This window comes from Oncorhynchus keta, chromosome 19 (assembly GCF_023373465.1).
Source record: "Oncorhynchus keta strain PuntledgeMale-10-30-2019 chromosome 19, Oket_V2, whole genome shotgun sequence".
In the NCBI taxonomy this organism is placed as follows: domain Eukaryota; kingdom Metazoa; phylum Chordata; class Actinopteri; order Salmoniformes; family Salmonidae; genus Oncorhynchus; species Oncorhynchus keta.
The window spans coordinates 75614776-75635358 of NC_068439.1; the positions used below are offsets into that span (position 1 = coordinate 75614776).

A 20583-nucleotide genomic window follows, 5' to 3' on the forward strand; every position below is an offset into this window, starting at 1 on the left:
CAGCCTAAAGAAGCCTATGCCCTATTGTATATTCCCCCCTGGCCAGGGGAAACCAAGCGGTAACATGCATTTATGCCTAAGCTATGTATATGTAGCCTAAAATACATCTGTTTATTTGTGTTAAGAGAAAATGTGAATGTGATCGAATTTGGTTTATACTCAAACTTTGGGTGGCTAGGCTACCTAGACCTTTAAAATAAAAATTAACCAAAAGTGATGACATACTGTGGGAGTAACGTTTTAACTACAGATGCAAAGACCTACACAATGCAACCCTGCATAAAGCAAGCTAAATCCGGTTAGTTCTATTGTCTAATTGCAGTTGTTGTTTTAGTGGGTTTTGTAAACCCACATGACCTGATTAGAAAGAACGGGTCAAATCACAGCCTGTAATAAAACTGTTTTACCATGCCATACCCTACAACTAGGGTCCAGAGTTTTACCTGGTAAGGTTAGGTCACACTCTGTGCCCCAGGAAAACACTCCTTTGGAGGCAATGCTACAAATGAATAAACACGTCCAATAAGTATGATCTACTATCTCAACATTTTTGTATTTAAAAATTGCAAGATACTATATATTTGTTTTACTATATTACTGGTGGAAAAAGCTTCCTTCCATACAGTGCAGTCAAGAAAATAATCTAAATAAACACTTGAGATTTAAAGCTACGTCGACAATTTCAGCCTGTCGGACAATTTCAGAATGTAACAGGCTGTTACACAGTGACTTTCAATGATTAATAAGGAGTCAATCAATGTGTGCATACACGCAAAGGAGACATACTGTACATATAGTGTAGAATGAAACCGTAGAATGAAATACTAACGTGTACGAAGGCACTCAAACCTATCCAAACACTATGAATCAAAACGAAGTCATTTCTCCATGCACACAGACATACATCTCAAAGCAGACTCAGGCATGTGGTGACATCTTTGAACTAGCGTTTACAAATATAAATCACAGGCTAGTAGAAAAACAATTCTTACTCCTGTGAACCCTATTCATGTAGACAGGCATGGAGTGAGAATAAACCAACCCATGTTCAGCATGTTCATGGTGACTGATTCTTTCACCTGGAGGGGGGGGGTCCAGGCTTTCTAAGAGATCCAGCTACGACTCCACTAATACCAGTTGGGATACAACTGTAAACAATCATTATGATTCATATAAATCCTAAAATCAAATAACCTCTGCACCGTTGAAATATAAGTGCCTTCTTTGCGAAGTGGAGCACATCTGGAAAAGGTTCCCCGACCACCACTGTGCCGTGAACACACAAGTCAACCAGCAGGCGCTTATAAAGCCACGGGACTTAACCGCCACTCCGGAGACAGACTGCCATAGATACCGGCTTCGGTCCTATGGATACCGGCTTCGGTCCCATAGATACGGGCTTTGGCGTCTGAAAACAGCCAACTAGCTTTCTCCAAAGCATCCCAGAGGTCCTGTCTCTTGGGCTTCCTATAAGTAGGGCGAAGCTGCAATATCATGCTGACAAGAAATTATGCAGACTCCATTGATTGCAGCAATCTTAGTGTTGGTGCTGATTCTTTAAAAAATAAATTCCATTATAGTGGAAGTTTATGGCGATCAGAACGAGTGGTGGGTGAAGAAAGATGAAGGTAAAACAAAGGTTCCCAGATTTTACGATTCTTTGCAATATGTCAACAAGCAGTATCAGGTTTTAAAATCTTGACCTCATAGCTTCCCCCCTAAAACAAAGTCATCCTTGGGAGCGTTGTCAGGGAATTAAGACATAATGTGAACATGGTAAATATGAACAGAGAATACTACCATCCGACAATTTCCAGAGGTCGAGGACTCACCGAACCAACGGGTTAACTTGCGGTTGAATCCGTTCAGGAGCCTTCTCTCCTCCCAGGCGCTCCGGAGGGTGGCCATATCCATGCCCGGTCTGAGGGCGACCCCCCAGGTTTTGTCCTTGGACCGACCCAGAGTGCTCATGGCTCTCTCTTGCTTCCCACACACCGAGTGCACTGACCTGCTGGACTGACCCACTCCAGGCCACTTCATGGGGTACCAAACTTGAGTGCCAGGTCGTCTCAACAACACTTCTTACACAGTCTTACACAAACCCATGGAGGTAAAAGTAGTGAGCAGTGTTCCCGGTGGGAGCTTCAGACATACTCCTCTACAGCTCCACAAGTGGAAGGCAACTGAGGAAGCCACCTGGTCTTGCCGCTCCCACAACACTCATACACACACACACACGCCCATTTGAACCAGGGAGGGTGTTCGGTGTCAAACGCAAAGTATTGCCATAAGAGAAAGAGAGGAAGGGAGGTTGGAGGAAAGGGAGGGAGGGAGGTTGAAGAAAAGGAGGTTAGATTGTGATTGCAAGAATGCACAGCATGTAACGTTATCTCCCTTCCCAGCCTTGGCTTCCACAAGAGACTTGTCCCTCGCGCCCCCCTCTCTCTCTCTCTCGTTCCACTTCTCCGCGGAGAGGAGTGGTTGCCTAGGGAGGCAGTGCCTCGGCTCTCAGAACAATAACACCCAGTGTCTGAGGAATATTGCTGCACACAGAGAAACAGCATCGAATGAGAAACTTTTTTTTTAATTAAAAAATAAAATGGTGTAGAAGTAGCTACATAGAATGAAATGAATTATATTTCTTTCCTAATCAGCCAATGGGTGAGAAGAATTTGGCATCATAATACTATTCTCAAACCAGGAGCAGACAAGACCAGTGGTTGGTCTGAGCTCAGTCCCAGGTGAAATGACTGAGCCATGCCATATATAAAACATAGTGCATGACAACAATAAGATGAATGGAATGTAGAACATGAGAACCGTCCATTTACATTCTATACAGTGACAACTGCAACTTTCATATAGGCCCATTGATAGGCCACTGAAGGTGGGCTTTCCTAATGGTTGCCGTGGTATCACCCAGGTCTGTGTGTTAGGTGAGTTTTCACCATCCAGTGTAATGTAAAGCTCTGGAAAAGCGCTGGATATCCTAGTCAGTTGCACAACTGAACGCATTCAACTGGAATTTGTCTTCCGCTTTTAAAATGTCGTTCTGCCCTTGAGCAAGGTAGTTACACCGGAGAGCTTCAGTTGTGTGTTGTTACTGTGCCGACTCATATCCTCACCTACCCCGTGGTGTGGGGCGTCACGGCAGAGATGTGGGCAGTGCGGTGGTGCCCACCTCTGTTATGAGTAACACATCCTTTCCAACCCCTGTTCTTTTTCAACACTAAGTTTTAGAAGACCATTCCCTTTTCTGTGTGTTGGGTCAGAGGAATCCGTGGACTGAGTGCTCTTTCACTACTGAACCTGTCTGTTTGAAGTCCGTCCTTATTTCTCTCTGACCTATGAGCGGCTTTGAAGTGGCAGGGAATCCTTGGGAATGTCAAATGGCACAGGCTGAGCGTGGGCATGGGGGGGGGTTACTGCTTGATGTGTGCGAGTTTGACTCATTTGGTAAAGGCACACACACACACACACATAGCTTACTCACCCCCCCCCCCCCACACACACACCTCAAATACTGTCCTTCACTATCCACTCAGGCAGTTAATACCCAGTGTTTCCCCTATACGACTAAAACTAGCCACCTAACACCGTCCCTGTTGTGGGAGTCCATGTGGCTTCCGCCGCTGCTAATTTGATCATTTTCGGGAGGGTAAAATGTTTTCAGTGTAAACCTAAACGACGAAAACTAGATTTAAAGTATGTAGAAAACATTATGGACCAATAGCTTTTTAAATAAGATCCTCTTTGAGAAGTAACAAATCTCATAAATAAAAACTTGCCTGTCAGGGAGAATATACAATACCAAAAATGGCATGGTGCCCCGATGATTTTGTTATAACGTTTGAGTCACTCTGATAGCATAAGAACGCCGCATAAGAACGCCGCATAAGCCATGGCAAAAAGGGTAGAACTGCAGGAAATTGGCTTTAACCTTTTACTCTCATACCCGTATGTATACGGGTTGAAAATGGGCTAAACGGCTAAATTGGAAAGCCGAGGCGGTTCAGTAACATGTTATACAAGTCAGAGCTCTGGCTCTGCGATTCACAGCTCTGTTTTGACTGGAAGCCGTTCTGAACTTTAGCTCCTCCCACAACAAAAAGTTCCCCCATCACTCCAACTAATTGGGCAACTTTTGGAAATGTTTTGTTGTCCAAGCGAAGGGAAATGCTGTTAATTAAGAGGACTATGCATTATGAAAGATGAGACTTTGAGGGTTATAACAAATACCACTTTGATGTCATGCAAGCACGCCAAACAGTCCAAATGTGCACTTCACTTTTCCATATCATAAAACTCATATACATTGATGATCACTATGTTGATGTACAGTTACCTGGTGACAAGGTGTCATACCCTGGACAGAAGGAGTCAGTTTGCCTCGCACTCAAACCCTCGTCATTATTGTTGGTCTTAGGCTGCAACTACCCCACATTTCCAATTCATATTCTTATCATGCCCCTGAATGTATCCAAAGTATGTTCTGATTTTGTTTTCAACAAATGGAGAGAAAAGTACAGTAAATATAGAAAGGCACATAAAATCAACAGTGTAATGTTTGGATTCAGTCTCGTCAACTGTCCTTACCTTTATTAGACCAATTTCCCCATGCCACGGTTATGCATTTCATGTTTATTCTGTAAGAAACTCAAAATGTAGCCCTATTCATATAAGCCCATTCCCACAAGTATAAAGAGTTAAAACAGTCAAATGTTGTCTCTGGCCATGCCTTGCCAGTAATACTTAACCAGTGGGAGCATTTAGGATTATTCTTAGATGGCATTGCTGAGAAGGGTAGATGACGTAAGTGCCCGTTGAAAGCCTAATTCATTCAAAGTGAACTTTGGAAATCAGATAAGTGACTCAAGAGAGCCCAAATGGTTCATCTTTAAAGGGCAATTCCGCCAATGTTCAACATTATATTCATTATCTTCCGCACCATACAGATGTCTACACAGGTGAAACTAGGCGATTCTATGATCGGTGGTTAAAACGAGAAGGAAAGTCATAAAACAAAAATGCTTCTCTGACATCACATGGTAGGATTAAAATAAAGAAAAGTGATTTTCAAAACCTACAACTAGTTTCTAGCTCGAGGGAGGGTATTTTCTACATCAGCTCGAGGAGGGTAGGTTTCTAGCTAGGATTTTCTAAAATAAAGAAAAACTAGATGATTTTTCAAAACCTCGATCTTTTCTAACTAGTTTCTAGCTCGAGGGAGGGTATTTTCTACAACTAGTTTCTAGCTAGGGAGGGTATTTTCTTGCTCCCCACGTCCTCGCGACTCTCGTAGTGTTTGAACATCACTTTTTAAAATGTTTGCATTTTTGATGTTATCTGGTAGAACATTTTTTACTTCATTTATTTTTCTACAAGACAGAACTGCACCGTTTTCACATATGTAGAAACTGGTATTGTGCTGGAGATGATATTAAGATGGCTGCCATTTAGCAAGCTCCGACCCAAGTTTGCTATTATGTGATTATTTTCTTGTTTATTTTTACTCTATTTTCATGAAAAGTATCTGTTATTATTTCTTACAACTGACAAGAACTCTTGAACATCAGATAGGCAGTAATAAACCCCCAATTCCAGCTTCTACTTCGACCCCTCTGTCCTGGGCTCTCTGTAATTCCGGGCTACCAAAGAAGAAAAAAACACAGGCGTTACAGAGGCAAGAGAGGGGAGATCCTGTTGAGATTTAGGTAAAGGGAAAACCGGCCACCTCTTCCTTATATTTTACTGGCTAATAAACGTCACTTGAAAAGATGGATGACCTCTGATCGTGGATTTGCTACCGATGGGACTATCGGAACTTCAATATTCTTTGCTTTTCAGAAACATGGTTCTCGGACAAGATACCATAACCTCGATAGTTTATGTGTATGCATTGATATCTAGGCAACGCGTGCCATTATTATTTTTTTTTAATGTAGTTCTGTCCTTGAGCTGTTCTTGTCTAATGTAATCTTTATTTAACTAGGCAAGTCAGTTAACAACACATTCTTATTTTCAATGACGGCCTAGGAACGGTGGGTTAACTGCCTTGTTCAGGAGCAGAACGACAGATTTGTACCTTGTCAGCTCAGGGATTCGAACTTGCAACCTTTAGGTTACTAGACCAACGCTCTAACCACTAGGCTACCATATATATATATATATATAGCGAGATTCAATCTTGCAACCTTAAGGTTAACTAGTCCAACGCTCTAACCACCTGCCTCTCATTGCACTCCATGTGGAGCCTTCCTGTTAAGCGAATGCAGTAAGAAGCCAAGGTAAGTTGCTAGCTAACATTAAAAGTATCCTATAAAAAAAACAATCATAATGACTAGTTAACTACACATGGTTGATGATATTACTAGTTTATCTAGCATGTCTTGCGTTGCATAAAATCGATGAGGTGCGTATTCGCGAAAAAGGACTGTCCTTGCTCCAATGTGTACCTAACCATAAACATCAATGCCTTTCTTAAAATCAATACACAGAAGTATATATTTTTAAACCTGCATATTTAGCTAAAAGAAATCCAGGTTAGCAGTCAATATTAACCAGGTGAAATTGTGTCACTTCTCTTGCGTTCATTGCACGCAGAGTCAGTGTATATGCAACGGTTCGGGCCACCTAATTTGTCAGAATTTTACGTAATTATGACATAACATTGAAGGTTGTGCAATGTAACAGGAATATTTAGACTTATGGATGCCACCCGTCAGATAAAATACGGAACGGTTCCGTATTTTACTGAAAGAATAAACATCTTGTTTTAGAGATGATAGGTCATTAATATGGTTGAATCTGGAAACTAAGGCTCGTATTTCTGTGTGTTATTGTGTTACAACTAAGTCTATGATTTGATAGAGCAGTCTGACTGAGCGGTGGTAGGCACCAGCAGGCTCGTAAGCATTATTTAAACAGCAATCTTGTGCGTTTTGCCAGCAGCTCTTCGCAATGCATCAAGTATTGCACTGTTTATGCCTTCAATCCTATCAACTCCCGAGATTAGGTTGGTGTAACCGATGTGAAATGGCTACCTAGTTAGCGGGGTGCGCGCTAATAGCGTTTCAAACGTCACTCGCTCTGAGACTTGGAGTGGTTGTTCCCCTTGCTCTGCTTGGGTAACGCTGCTTCGAGGGTGGCTGTTGTCGATATGTTCCTTGTTCGAGCCCAGGTAGGAGCGAGGAGAGGGATGGAAGCTATACTGTTACACTGGCAATACTAAAGTGCCTATAAGAACATCCAATAGCCAAAGGTTAATGAAATACAAATGGTATAGAGAGAAATAGTCTTCTAATTCCTATAATAACTACAACCTAAAACGTCTTACCTGGGAATATTGAAGACTCATGTTAAAAGGAACCACCGGCTTTCATATGTTCTCATGTTCTGAGCAAGGAACTGAAACGTTAGCTTTCTTAAATGGCACATATTGCACTTTTACTTTCTTCTCCAACACTTTGTTTTTGCATTATTTAAACCAAATTGAACATGTTTCATTATTTATTTGAGGCTAAATTGATTTTATTGATTTATTATATTAAGTTAAAATAAGTTTTCATTCAGCATTGTTGTAATTGTCATTATTACAAATAAATAAAGTAAAAATTCTGCCGATTAATCGGTATCGGCTTTTTTTGGTCCTACAATAATCGGTATTGAAAAATAATAAAAATCGGTCGACCTCTACTGTATACATTCCACCTCAGGACAATAATAACAAGCTGGTGCTTAACAAACTGTACAAGCAGAAGCTGAAACAGGAAGTACCGCAATTTGCTCTGTTGAGAAATGGTCACCAGAATCAGAGGTTATGCTACAGGACTGCTTTGCTAGCTCTGATTGGAATATGTTTAGAGACTCCCCCAATAACATTGACGAGCTAACCACTTCCATCACCGGCTTCGTTAGAAAATGCATTGCGATGTTATACCCACGGTGAGGGTTCGCTGCATCCCCAATCAAAAGCCCTGGATCAACACAGAGAGCCGGGCTACGGCACAGAGCTATCGTCGACAACCCTGACGCTACAGTCCATTACAGATTAAAGGAAGACCCAACCCTCATCTGCCCAACGATGTGTCTCTACCAGATGAACTCAATACATTTTATGCACGCTTTGACAATATCGAGCCGGGTGTGAGGGCCGTCACCGACCATGAGGATTGGCTGAACTCGCTCTCCAAGGCTGACGTGAAAAGGGTCTTTAAAATCAGGTCAACACCTGCAAGGCCACGGGCCCCCCAACGGTATTCCAGGGTGTGTTCTCAGAGCATGCGCAAAACTGGTGGCAGGCATATTCAGTCATTTTCAACCTCTCCTTGTCCTCGTCTGTAATCCACAAATTAAGATTACCACAAGTATTTCTGTTCCCAAGAACTAAGGCTTCAGGCCACAATGACTACCGCCCTGTAGGACACGCTTCTGTAATCATGAAGTGATTTGAGAGGCTGGTTATGGCACACATCTCCATTATCCCAGACACCCTAGACCCACTCCAAATTACATACCGCCCCAACAGATCCATGGACGACTCAATCTCAATTGCTCTCCACACTTCCCTCATCCAACTTGATAAGGGGAATACCTATGTGAGAATGCTGTTCATTTACTACAGTTCAGCGTTCAACACCATTGTCCCCCCCAAGCTCGTCACCAACCTTAGGACTCTGGGTCTAAACATCTCCATCTGCAACTGCATCCTGGACTTCCTGCCGGGCCCGACCCCAGGTGGTGTACTCCTTGTTCACCCACGACTGTGTGGCCACGCACAAATTAAAACACAATTATCAAGTTCGCTGACGACACGACGGTTGTAGGCCTGATCACCAGCGACGACGAGTCAGCATACAGGGAGGTCAGTGTGGTGCCGGAACAGCAACCTCTCCCTCAACATCAGTAAGACCAAGGAGCTGACCGTAGACTACAAGAAAACGGGTGGTAAGCACGCTACCATCCACGTCGACTGGCTGGCAGCGGCAGGTGGACAGCTTCAAGTTCCTCAGTGTCCAAATCACTAAAGACATAAAATGGTCCAAACACACACAGTCGTGAAGCCATGATTGTCTCATCACCCTCAGGAGGTTGAAAAAGTTTGGCATGGGCCCTCAAATCCCCGACAGGTTCTACAGCTGTACCATTGAGTAGAGCATATTGGACTGGCTGCATCACTGCTTCGTATGGCAATAGCAACACCCTCAATCTAACAGAATAGCCACACAGACTCTCTGTGTTCACCTTGTCTCTTTATTGACCTTTTATTTCAATCTTTGCACTCTACATACACTGTCACTCAACACACACACACACACTCTCTCCATTTTCTCACACATAATATGCACATACATTTATACCGACTCCACACACACACACACAATCAAATACAAGCTGCTGCTACTCTGTTTTATCTTATATCCTGTTGCCTCGTCCCCACAGTGTCCCTGTACATGTAAATATCTGACTTAAATATTTCCTGCATGCTTATTTACTTAATATTTCCTATTCTTATTTTTCGTGTGTGTTTTTTTTCTATCAATACATTACTATTCATTATTGTATTGTTGGGGTTAGCAAGAAAGGCATTTCACTGTACTTGTGCATGTGATTTAAAACTTGGAACTTGATGATGAAAATTAAGTTGAAAAGTAGTGGAACCCTTTGGAGGCAACAGCGTTCGTTAGTATGTTTTTCCAACATGGGCAATGAATAGACCTACAAAATAGATGCAGTCGCAAATTAAAATAGATTAAAAAAAGACAGACAGCATAAGCTTGTGTGCATACACATCACGATTTTCTCATCATACTGACTGTGACACATAGGAATTCTGAGTAGAGGAGGAATCTGCGTTTAAACCGCACCTGAATTTCTTGTCAACACCTATAGCTAAATTTAAAACCAGTATTGCCTGTCAACACCTATAGCTAAATTTAAAACCCGTATTTCCTGTCAACACCTATAGATATAATAAAAATCTGTATTTCCGGTCAACACATATAGCTATAATTAAAACTTGACACGAAATGCATGAAAGGAAGCTAGGGTCGCAACATTCCTGGCAACTAACAAACTTCCCAGCTTCACCACCAATCCCATTTGGAGGACTCCCAGAATGAGGAGGGAATCCTCCAACTGAGGGATTTGGTGAAAGTCTCCAGAATTTGGCAACCCTGAAAAGGTAGCCATTATAAGCCTGAAATAAAATGTTCTGGGAATGGAGTGTTCGCTACAGGTGTTGTGACAGATGAGACCAGAGGGGTGATGGGAGCTGGTTGATAGAGGGGTGATGGGAGCTGGTTGATAGAGGGGTGATGGGAGCTGGTTGATAGAGGGGTGATGGGAGCTGGTTGATAGAGGGGTGATGGGAGCTGGTTGATAGAGGGGTGATGGGAGCTGGTTGATAGAGGGGTGATGGGAGCTGGTTGATAGAGGGGTGATGGGAGCTGGTTGATAGAGGGGTGATGGGAGCTGGTTGATAGAGGGGTGATGGGAGCTGGTTGATAGAGGGGTGATGGGAGGGGGGTGATGGGAGCTGGTTGATAGAGGGGTGATGGGAGCTGGTTGGGGTGATGGGAGAGGGGTGATGGGAGCTGGTTGATAGAGGGGTGATGGGAGCTGGTTGATAGAGGGGTGATGGGAGCTGGTTGATAGAGGGGTGATGGGAGCTGGTTGATAGAGGGGTGATGGGAGCTGGTTGATAGAGAGCTACTTTGGAAGCAGGGAAGACATGGATTCTGACAGATGTATGCATCTATTGAGAAACAGTACAACAGTGCTAGTCCATACTGTACAGCAGTGGTCCCCAACCAGTTCCAGTTACTGTACTACCAACTGAATTTTGCTCTACCCAGAACTCCTGAGTGGGCGCAGCAATCAAAGGATACTGCATCTCAGCGCTAGAGGCGTCACTACAGACCCTGGTTCGATTCCAGACTGTATCACAAACGGCCGTGATTGGGAACCCTATAGGGCAGCGCACAATTGGCCCAACGTCGTCCGGGTTTGACCGGGTAGGCCGTCATTGTAAATAAGAATTTGTTCTTAACTGACATGCCTAGTTAAAAGTTTAAATAAAATTAAAATTACCTCATGTACATTTTATCAGTAAGCCTATGGTCTCATGAGTCTTCTCATGTACCCCCTGTGGATAGGCCAAATACCCCCAGGGTCCTAGTACCCCTGGTTGGGAACCACTGCTGTACAGTATGGGATAAGGCCACACAATGGCATAATCACAATATATACAAGCTCTTGGACAATAACAATATACATTGTGGTATTTTTGCTGTTTAGTGAAGAGTACATAGACAACGATGGTAACAGTTATGTCATCACATTTTTTATATTGTTGTACCGCCTGCCCCCATACTAAAGAATAAGCAGCGCTGCCCTTTTGTGAGGGCGCTTGTTTATCCCATGGCTGGGTTTTCTGTCTTGGGCAGGAGCATAATGCACGTCTGTTTGGAAAACACAAGGGTTCTCTTGAGGGGGTTTGCCTGGTGCGCCATAACCAGAACAAAAGATAACCAAATCAGAGAATAGGACAACACAGTCCGTTCCACACAGCATTTCATCCACAGGAGCGCTTCCTCCCTAGCCTGGTCCCCGGTTATTCTGTAGAGCCAACTCTTATGATAATAATCACTGGCGTTGGTCAGACTGGGTAAACAGATCTGGGACCAGGCTACTTTCTCATTCCGCCCACCCTCTAATATGGCTATTGTTAACAAGCAAATGATAAGCAAAGTGGATTTGGATTAGCGTGCAGGGGATCAGACTCACGTGGTGTGGGGTTGGTTTTGTATCACCGTCAACACCTTTAATTGTGGTCATTCCTTTCTGAGAATGAGTCATTCGGCGTCAGCTTAATATCGGAAGCTGTATCCTAATTGGCATGTTTCACCCATAGCTCTCAGCTGATGTGTAGTGAAGTCTGTGGTGCAGACGAGCTGCCATGACATCACCAAGGTGGGTGCTAGCTAAACATCAGTGGTGGATGAGGTGAGTTACAGCCTAAAACACTGTTGTTATTATCACCCTACAAAACAGTTTCCACATTTCGGTATTCTATCATGCTGAGAGGGATTATGCAAGATTAACTACTCGTGTCCAGGGAGCGCACAAATATTTCATTAATTTGTGGGCTACGGACATGGCAGAATAACTGAGATTCCAGTCATTCTACACTCCTTATTGCAATTCTGCAAATTCCTGGTGAGTGTCTGTCTCTAGGGCTGTTAAGTAAAGTGGATGTCTGATGTGAAATAAGCAGTGGTGTAAAGTACTGAAGTAACAAAATATTTTAAAGTACTATTTAAGTAGTTTTTTTGGTATGTGTACTTTACTATTTATTTTTTTGACAGCTTTTACTTCACTACATTCCTAAATAAAATTGACTTTTTACATTTTCCTTGACACCCAAAAGTACTCTTTACATTGTGAATGCTTAGCAGGACAAGAAAATGGTCCAAATCACACACTTATCAAGAGAACATCGCTGGTCATCCCTACTATCTCTGATCTGGAGGACTCACTAAACAGAGCACATCCCTGGTCATCCCTACTGCCTCTGATCTGGAGGACTCACTAAACAGAGCACATCCCTGGTCATCCCTACTGCCTCTGATCTGGAGGACTCACTAAACAGAGCACATCCCTGGTCATCCCTACTGCCTCTGATCTGGAGGACTCACTAAACAGAGCACATCCCTGGTCATCCCTACTGCCTCTGATCTGGAGGACTCACTAAACAGAGCACATCCCTGGTCATCCCTACTGCCTCTGATCTGGAGGACTCACTAAACAGAGCACATCCCTACTGCCTCTGATCTGGAGGACTCCCTAAACAGAGCACATCCCTGGTCATCCCTACTGCCTCTGATCTGGAGGACTCACTAAACAGAGCACATCCCTGGTCATCCCTACTGCCTCTGATCTGGAGGACTCACTAAACAGAGCACATCCCTGGTCATCCCTACTGCCTCTGATCTGGAGGACTCACTAAACAGAGCACATCCCTACTGCCTCTGATCTGGAGGACTCACTAAACAGAGCACATCCCTGGTCATCCCTACTGCCTCTGATCTGGAGGACTCACTAAACAGAGCACATCCCTGGTCATCCCTACTGCCTCTGATCTGGAGGACTCACTAAACAGAGCACATCCCTGGTCATCCAGTGACTTTCACTTGAGTCATTTTCTAAAGTCTCTACTTTTAATCCAGACAATTGGGTACTTTTTCCACCACTGGAAACAAGCCAATTAGCCGGTCTCTCTTAGTGACTCCCTCCAGAAAACATGCCCTCATCAGGGAGGCAACGCACAGCAACTGGGGCTAAGCTATATCCCAGCCTCTCTGGGGCCTGTGTGGGCAACTAGAGATGTGCTTCGCTGGATTATTATGTTACACACTTAAAACAATACATGATTTGTGCAGAGTTTCATGGCAGACTGGGGTGTGTGTGTGTGTGTGTGTGTGTGCGTGCGCGTGTGCGTGTGCGTGCGCGTGTGCGTGTGCGTGTGTGTGTGTGTGTGTGTGTATAAACCAAGTTCAGTGATAAAGTTGATGAGGCAGGTGCCTCAGTCCAACATCTCTTATAGAAGAACCATCACGTGGTTGTTAAATCCTCACAACTTGCATTTATAGTTTGTTTTGAGGCAACCAAACATGGGACGTAAATGACCCAATGAGGATTGACACTGGGAATTATGGAATCCAGTATCATTTTGCATCTCGGGATTTATCAGGTTCTTAGCCCAAGTAACAAATTACGACAAAAGACGCAGTACAGTACTCAACCGATGCAACAAGTTCTTGATCATTGCCAGTAAAAGGAGGACAGTCTTTCTTTTCACTCAGTGGTTAGTAAACCTGCGCTGCCCTGTGAGTGGACTTCATTTCATGTGTAAAAAGCCCAATAATCTCCACCTCTAAATTATAATTATGACAATGACACACTTGGGAGTATTGTAGTCTAGATGCACTAGAATGGCCTGCTGGGTAATTTGACTACTTGGGGATTATAACTGAGTCATCCTTCTTTGCGTTCTTAATCCCAATCCGCCCTACCGCTACAACTACAACAGATAAAACCCAAATGTGCTTGAGTGGCCTTTAATTTTTTTTAAAGGTCACATGCAGCCGTTTTTATCTCAATTTCAAATCATTTCTGTGATAGTTTTCAATGGAAATGGTACAAATGTAACAAAAATAGCTTCTTAGCAAAGAGCAATTTCTCAAGCTAGAATTTAGCTAGGACTGTCTGGTAGTGGTCTAATTGCAGAGGTGAAAACTGAAAACTAGCTATTATTGGCAGAGAGTTGAACTCTTTCTTATTAGTCTATTAACCAATTTACTGCTTTGTGATGTCACTAAGCAGGCCAAAACCCAATCCCACCAAAACAGCCTGAAATATCAGGTAGTCTTTTCAAATAGCTCTTACACTAAAAGGACATTACCATAATTTTCACAATTTAACAGAATTACTCTCACCTCATAGTATGGAAGTATATATAAAACACAGGCAAATCACATTTTTGACTGCACTGGGCCTTTAAGGGAAATCTCCTGACCATCTGTGGTAATGGGCTTACAACTCTACCGTTCACAAAACAAGAGTGCAGCATCAATGCAAGTTTGTCCTCGCAGCCCAGCTAGATTATAAAGACATACTGTAGAACGAGGTTAATGCAATGTAGTAGACAAGAGTCCACTACGTTGTTCAGACCTTAACCGTTACCTCATTGAAAAATAATGGTTCTGATAAAGTCATTAACCGTTTCGGAACAGACCTACAAAATGAATAGTAAACCAGGGAGTCCTTTTTTCCACAAAAAAATAGAGACAACGTTGTTATTACACGTTTCCATTTGTCCTGCATCAAATGGATACAGGATTAGACAACCTATTACATAATGTACGGTTTTCAACTTTTAATGCATGTGTGTCAGACCACTGTGTGACCCAAAACAACTGATGACACACAAAATACGTAACCTGATTCCAGATCTGTTTGTGCAATCATGCCAACTCCGCATCACTCATTGTCATGCCAAACCGGTTTGTCTTGACAATGAGCAAGAGTTGTCAAGAGCACAAACAGACCTGGGATCAGGCTACAAAATAGGTGTTTTAAGTATATGACCTCAGCAGTAATGTTGATCTACCTGCATCCAGGATGGACGTAATGGGATGAACTTTGTTGAAATAGTTTTTGGCACTTGCAGAACAGTGTGGGGGCAGTGACAATTGGGTGAGGGCAACTGACCCTCATAGGACTGTCTCTCAGAAAGGGACATGTTTATCTCTTGGAATCATTCCCATTGTACTGACCCTATTCTTGCTCAATCCAATGGGGCCAGATTAACCTAATCCCTGCTGCTAGGTGAGGTCAAGAGACCGGCTCTTGATCCTGATGCAGTGGTGTCCCCTGGACAAGGGCCCACTAGTAGCTACTGAAAAAGCCATTGGCTTTCAAATAAACTGTAACCTTGGCACACTCCTAGGATCACAGCATTCCCTCACTTGGTTCAATTCACCGTGAGTGGTAACACATGAGACACAAAGTATAGGAGACGGGGGGACAGACAGAACTATAAAACGTCAATGAATGCAGACATCAAAGCCAAAGTATAGCATTTCAAAGAGAGGAGGAATGTGTAGGAGCTCTTTTTTGGGTCCCCACAAACCATGACACATTTCTCGAAGGAAGAGAGACGGATGATTGTGACTCGTAACTCTAGGCAAAGGGAAGGATCTCCAACTAGTGCTTCCTAATATGGTCAAAAGTAGCCCTGAAATGCCTACCGGGGGCCGTGAAACGCCTACCGTGGCCCTGAAACGCCTACCGTGGCCCTGAAACGCCTACCGTGGCCCTGAAACGCCTACCGTGGCCCTGAAACGCCTACCGTGGCCCTGAAACGCCTACCGTGGCCCTGAAACGCCTACCGTGGCCCTGAAACGCCTACCGTGGCCCTAAAACGCCTACCATGGCTGGAAATACATTTCAGCTGGGAATACCATTACTGCTTAAATGCTTATGGATCCCTGTGGCAAACACGCATTGGTTATACTACTTAATAGTTATGAAGTGCGTGATTATCTTGTTTCTTCTCGACCTTATTTCTAAAGTGTTGCCTTCCCCCGGCCTGCACCTCGCTAACTCAGGTGTGGGTTTTCCTATTCCAGGGGGGAAAAAACTCAAAAAGCTCTATTATGAGAGACTCCTGCCCTGAGGGCTGGCCTAGGAGCTGTATAACATAGGTGAACTCTCAAACTGCACTGTGTGTCCTGCGACTACTACCAGCTGACAGGAAAACAGATTATCACTAAATCTTATTTCCCCTCACAATGATTTAACGCGAGGTAAAAACACTGGCTTGGTCCTATTAAACTAAAAATGGAACTGGGCTCGTACATGAGTTATTCATGATCATCTGATGATACGGTTATGAAATAAGTGTTTTGTTCATACATTGCAAATGATAAGCGCTTCAATGTTCCAGGGCCAGTGTTTACAGACGAGATAGCCATCCCTGAGGCCGTGTAGGTAACTCTGGAAATCCCTCTGGTCTCCTCAGAGGTAAAACTGCTTTTCATTGATTTGCACCCCATATATAGAACAATCTACATACAGAGTTCCTTACAACAGGATCTTATGGTGCCTCTTAGGCAGTCCTACAGGTTGATTGGAGAGATCCTTGCTTATGAATGTGATTGTTTTTCTTTAATGTATTTGTATTCTATTGTATTTTGTAAATCAGGGTATGCAGGGCTCCCTTGGGAAAGAGACCCTGGCCTCAATGGGACTCCCTGTTAAACAAAGCAAAACAATTATAATTAAAAAATAAACTCTGTAAAGGGTCTGACAGGGATTTATTTTTACAACTATATATTTTTTTGTGAGACAAGGGCATCAATGAACTTAAACAGGTGATATTTTCACATACAAATTGTTCTTGCAGGATTAGGTTGTAGTCTTATAAACCAAATAGGTCGCACAATCACAATTCATTAAATAATGCTGAATACGACTAATGAATAATGGAAAGTTGATAAAACCCCACAACAACTTGGTGATTTGCTCACTATGAGGCTTGCCATCACAAACAAATACATTATTTAAAAGATAACTAGTTCCATATACATAACAGAAACATCCCATTATAGTGCAATCAAAAACGGTACATTCAATGTCCTTAAAAATGACTACAAACCTTAATATCTTTCCTCTGGAAAAACTCCAAGAAAAATCATTCAGAAATCCTGATTGACGTATTTAAAACATAATCAAATCCCTCTTTTATAAAAAATGTTCAACCCTCACAGCATTCCCATTCATCAAATCAGATTGTCTGTATCCTCGGCCAAAACACACCTGCCTCCCTTCGCTGGTGGAAAAACTTCTATCCAATTAGTGTTAGTTCAGAGGGAACTGACAGCATTAAGCCTGCGGACTGCACTGATCTGCAGCCAGGCTAGAGGTTCCACTCACACTGACTGCAGTCGTAGACAGCCCAGTGCAGCAGCAGCCAGCCTATCCCTACTCTGCTGAACATGTCTGGAAGGTTAGGGCGATATGCATCTTAAAGTGTGATGTGGGGGATATATGTCTAAGTGTTTATATATGTCTAAGGTCAAACTAGAAGGAATGTTGGTGGGGAGAAAAACAACATTTGACTCATTTATTTAGTCAAATTCTTAGTCTAACAATATACTGTAGTGTGGTTTGGCATTAAGAGACCGGGTTGTTAGCAGAGGCACTTACAGTAGCCTGCTGTAATCAGATAAGCAGGACACCAGTGAAGTGCAGACAGCAACCTCCCCCTGGTGCATTCCTCTAAAAGTACAGTGGAGCTTCTAAGTAACTTGGTATTCGTCCATAACACACTTCAGACCCAATATTACATTATTTATGTACAATTACCCAAATAGTACATCTGAGTGCGGTATCACATGAGTGTACTGCAGAACAAATATCTTCTTTCATGGCCAAATATTATCCACTTGACTCACCCAATCGGAGACAAATCACTAGTCAATCATTTTCCATATGAGATTATATATTCTATATAATATATTCTATATAAAATCACATCATAACAATTAATCCATGTTGGAGTGTAGAGGAATGAGGAAAACATTTGCCAAGAACAAAACATATGTCCCTGTACATCCTACCTAACGTTTCATTGGGTCTGTTAATGGCTCCGGTTTACACTCACAACATACAGTACTAGAAGGCTTGTATAGTACGGCCTGCCCACCAAAGCCACTTAAACCATTTACCTACTTTAAGTCTCTCTCTCTCTCTCTCTCTCTCTCTCTCTCAGCAGCATAAGTTCACTGCCACAGACACCATTGATTGGTCAAAACATTGAGTCTCCAAACTGTTCAAGCACACAGAGGGGGGCAAAATCTCCCTTCACCTTGTGTGCCAACAGTACACAATACACAGCGTTGTATGTTGCTAGTTGTTGTCAACTGCAGCTTCTCCCAATAACCACAGCAATCCTTGCTGACTTGATAAGTAGCAGTGTTGGCAACATAAACAGTGTGAACATGATTTACTATAATATACCATGCTAACAGTTCTCTGGGCATTCAAATCAGATGTCTGAGCTGAACAGTTTGGGGTTCAAAAACTCCTTTCCAACCATGTATCAAGTCATGTATGCTCAGCAACAAAAACTCCTTTCCAACCATGTATCAAGTCATGTATGCTCAGCAACAAAAACTCCTTTCCAACCATGTATCAAGTCATGTATGCTCAGCAACAAAAACTCCTTTCCAACCATGTATCAAGTCATGTATGCTCAGCAACCTAATAGTCTGGGCAGCAGTACACACTGTTTATTCCTGACTGAATATACAGAATATCTGCAAAGGGGTTTTAAATATGAGGTGCCATGAACTTTGGATTCTCAGAGCTGGTGAGCCTGTTTGGACAAGAAGCCTGGTTTCATTTATACGTCTGATTTATTAAAAACGATATCAGAGGTAATCCTCCCTGAAAGCATGTGTTCCACCGCGGTTGAGACTAAGATTTACAATCGATATGAACCTATGAATATTTGAGCTAGTGGGCTCTCAGACCTACTCCACAGCCAAACCGAATTTGGTCTATGTTCTTTCCATGTCTGGATGTAAGTGTGGAGCGTTCTCCTGCCAGGCAGAACACTGGATGGGTTCTGGAGACTGTAAAAACAAGCCATGGTACATACTGTACAGTATAGTGGTCAGATGTGTATCGAATTTCATGTCAGTCTGATTACAAATGAATTCCTTTTGCCGCCGTGATGACGTAGGAACATCGTCAGGGTGTCTAATTTTACTTTTTTTTCTTGATCTCTTACATTCTTCCTCGATACTATCCTGACCACCCACCCACCCACTCTTTGGAAACCTTGGTGTTGAGCTGATGATTGCTTGGAAGACGCTTGCTGGGTTTGTGTAATGAAAGAAAGCAGTCTGACAGGCATCGTGCTGGGCTACCGCTCAAACAAATCATCCCTCGGCCTGAGGTGGTATCTGTGGAATGCCCTCCTCCCTGTGTCTCATGGGCCAGGTGATGCTATGAGATGGATGGAGAACCAGAATTCAGTCTTTACTCCATGTTATCAGAGGAAACACACTGGGACTATCATACAAAACAGGTTAACACTGTAACCAAGACTGCCAAATTGATCAACAGAATGAAACACGGCGTAAGGAAATTGGTCTAGTTTCAAGGGTCTTTTGTCATAATTCAGGCCAACATTCAGTTTCAGTGAGGGGAAGACTTACCTCTGTCTCTTCTGTGGCATTTTTACACATTCTGCTTGACCCTGTATTGATTAAGCTCTCTGAATTCTGTAGAGTGGTTATAGTAGGCTAGCTAATCAGCTCCATTTCAGTGGAAAATGCAACGTCTGGCATAATGTCACCAAAACACTCTAGGTAAAAGGTGCTGATCTTTTAATCTCCTTTCAAATGTGCTGAGAAAACATTCCCGGAGCAGGCATTTTTAAACCAGCCAACAAAATGTTCTCAAACATAGTGTGCATTAATAATTCTCTTAATGCCATTTATCTAACCAAATCCCAATGTCAAGAAGAGACCTTGGACTGAGCTTGTCATTTTTCGCCCCTTCACAGCTTACAGACAATTCTTGACAGTTGTAGCCTTAAGTCTTACCTGGGTGCCTAGTCATCAACCTGGGTGCCTAGTCATCAACCTGGGTGCCTAGTCATCAACCTGGGTGCCTAGTCATCAACCTTGGGACCTAGTCATCAACCTGAGGACCTAGTCATCAACCTGAGGACCTAGTCATCAACCTGGGGACCTAGTCATCAACCTGGGGACCTAGTCATCAACCTGGGGACCTAGTCATCAACCTGGGGACCTAGTCATCAACCTGGGGACCTAGTCATCAACCTGAGGACCTAGTCATCAACCTGAGGACCTAGTCATCAACCTGGGGACCTAGTCATCAACCTGAGGACCTAGTCATCAACCTGGGGACCTAGTCATCAACCTGAGGACCTAGTCATCAACCTGAGGACCTAGTCATCAACCTGAGGACCTAGTCATCAACCTG

General features: G+C 43.1%; 1 protein-coding gene across 4 annotated transcripts in view; it reads right to left on the reverse strand.

Moving 5' to 3' along the window:
• LOC118398858 (pleckstrin homology domain-containing family G member 3) overlaps positions 1–20583 on the reverse strand; it is a 124578-nt gene that overhangs the window by 74120 nt on the left and 29875 nt on the right. For 2 of the 4 annotated variants that reach the window (XM_052471312.1, XM_052471310.1), the window contains exon 1: positions 1833–2169. The exons of 1 other annotated variant lie outside the window; for it this stretch is intronic. In XM_052471312.1, coding sequence (XP_052327272.1) covers positions 1833–2040 — 208 coding nt within the window. In that variant the 5' untranslated portion in view covers positions 2041–2169. Of the gene's footprint in view, positions 1–1832; positions 2171–20583 lie in introns of those variants that run through there. One more of the 4 variants, XM_052471311.1, reaches the window with a different exon arrangement.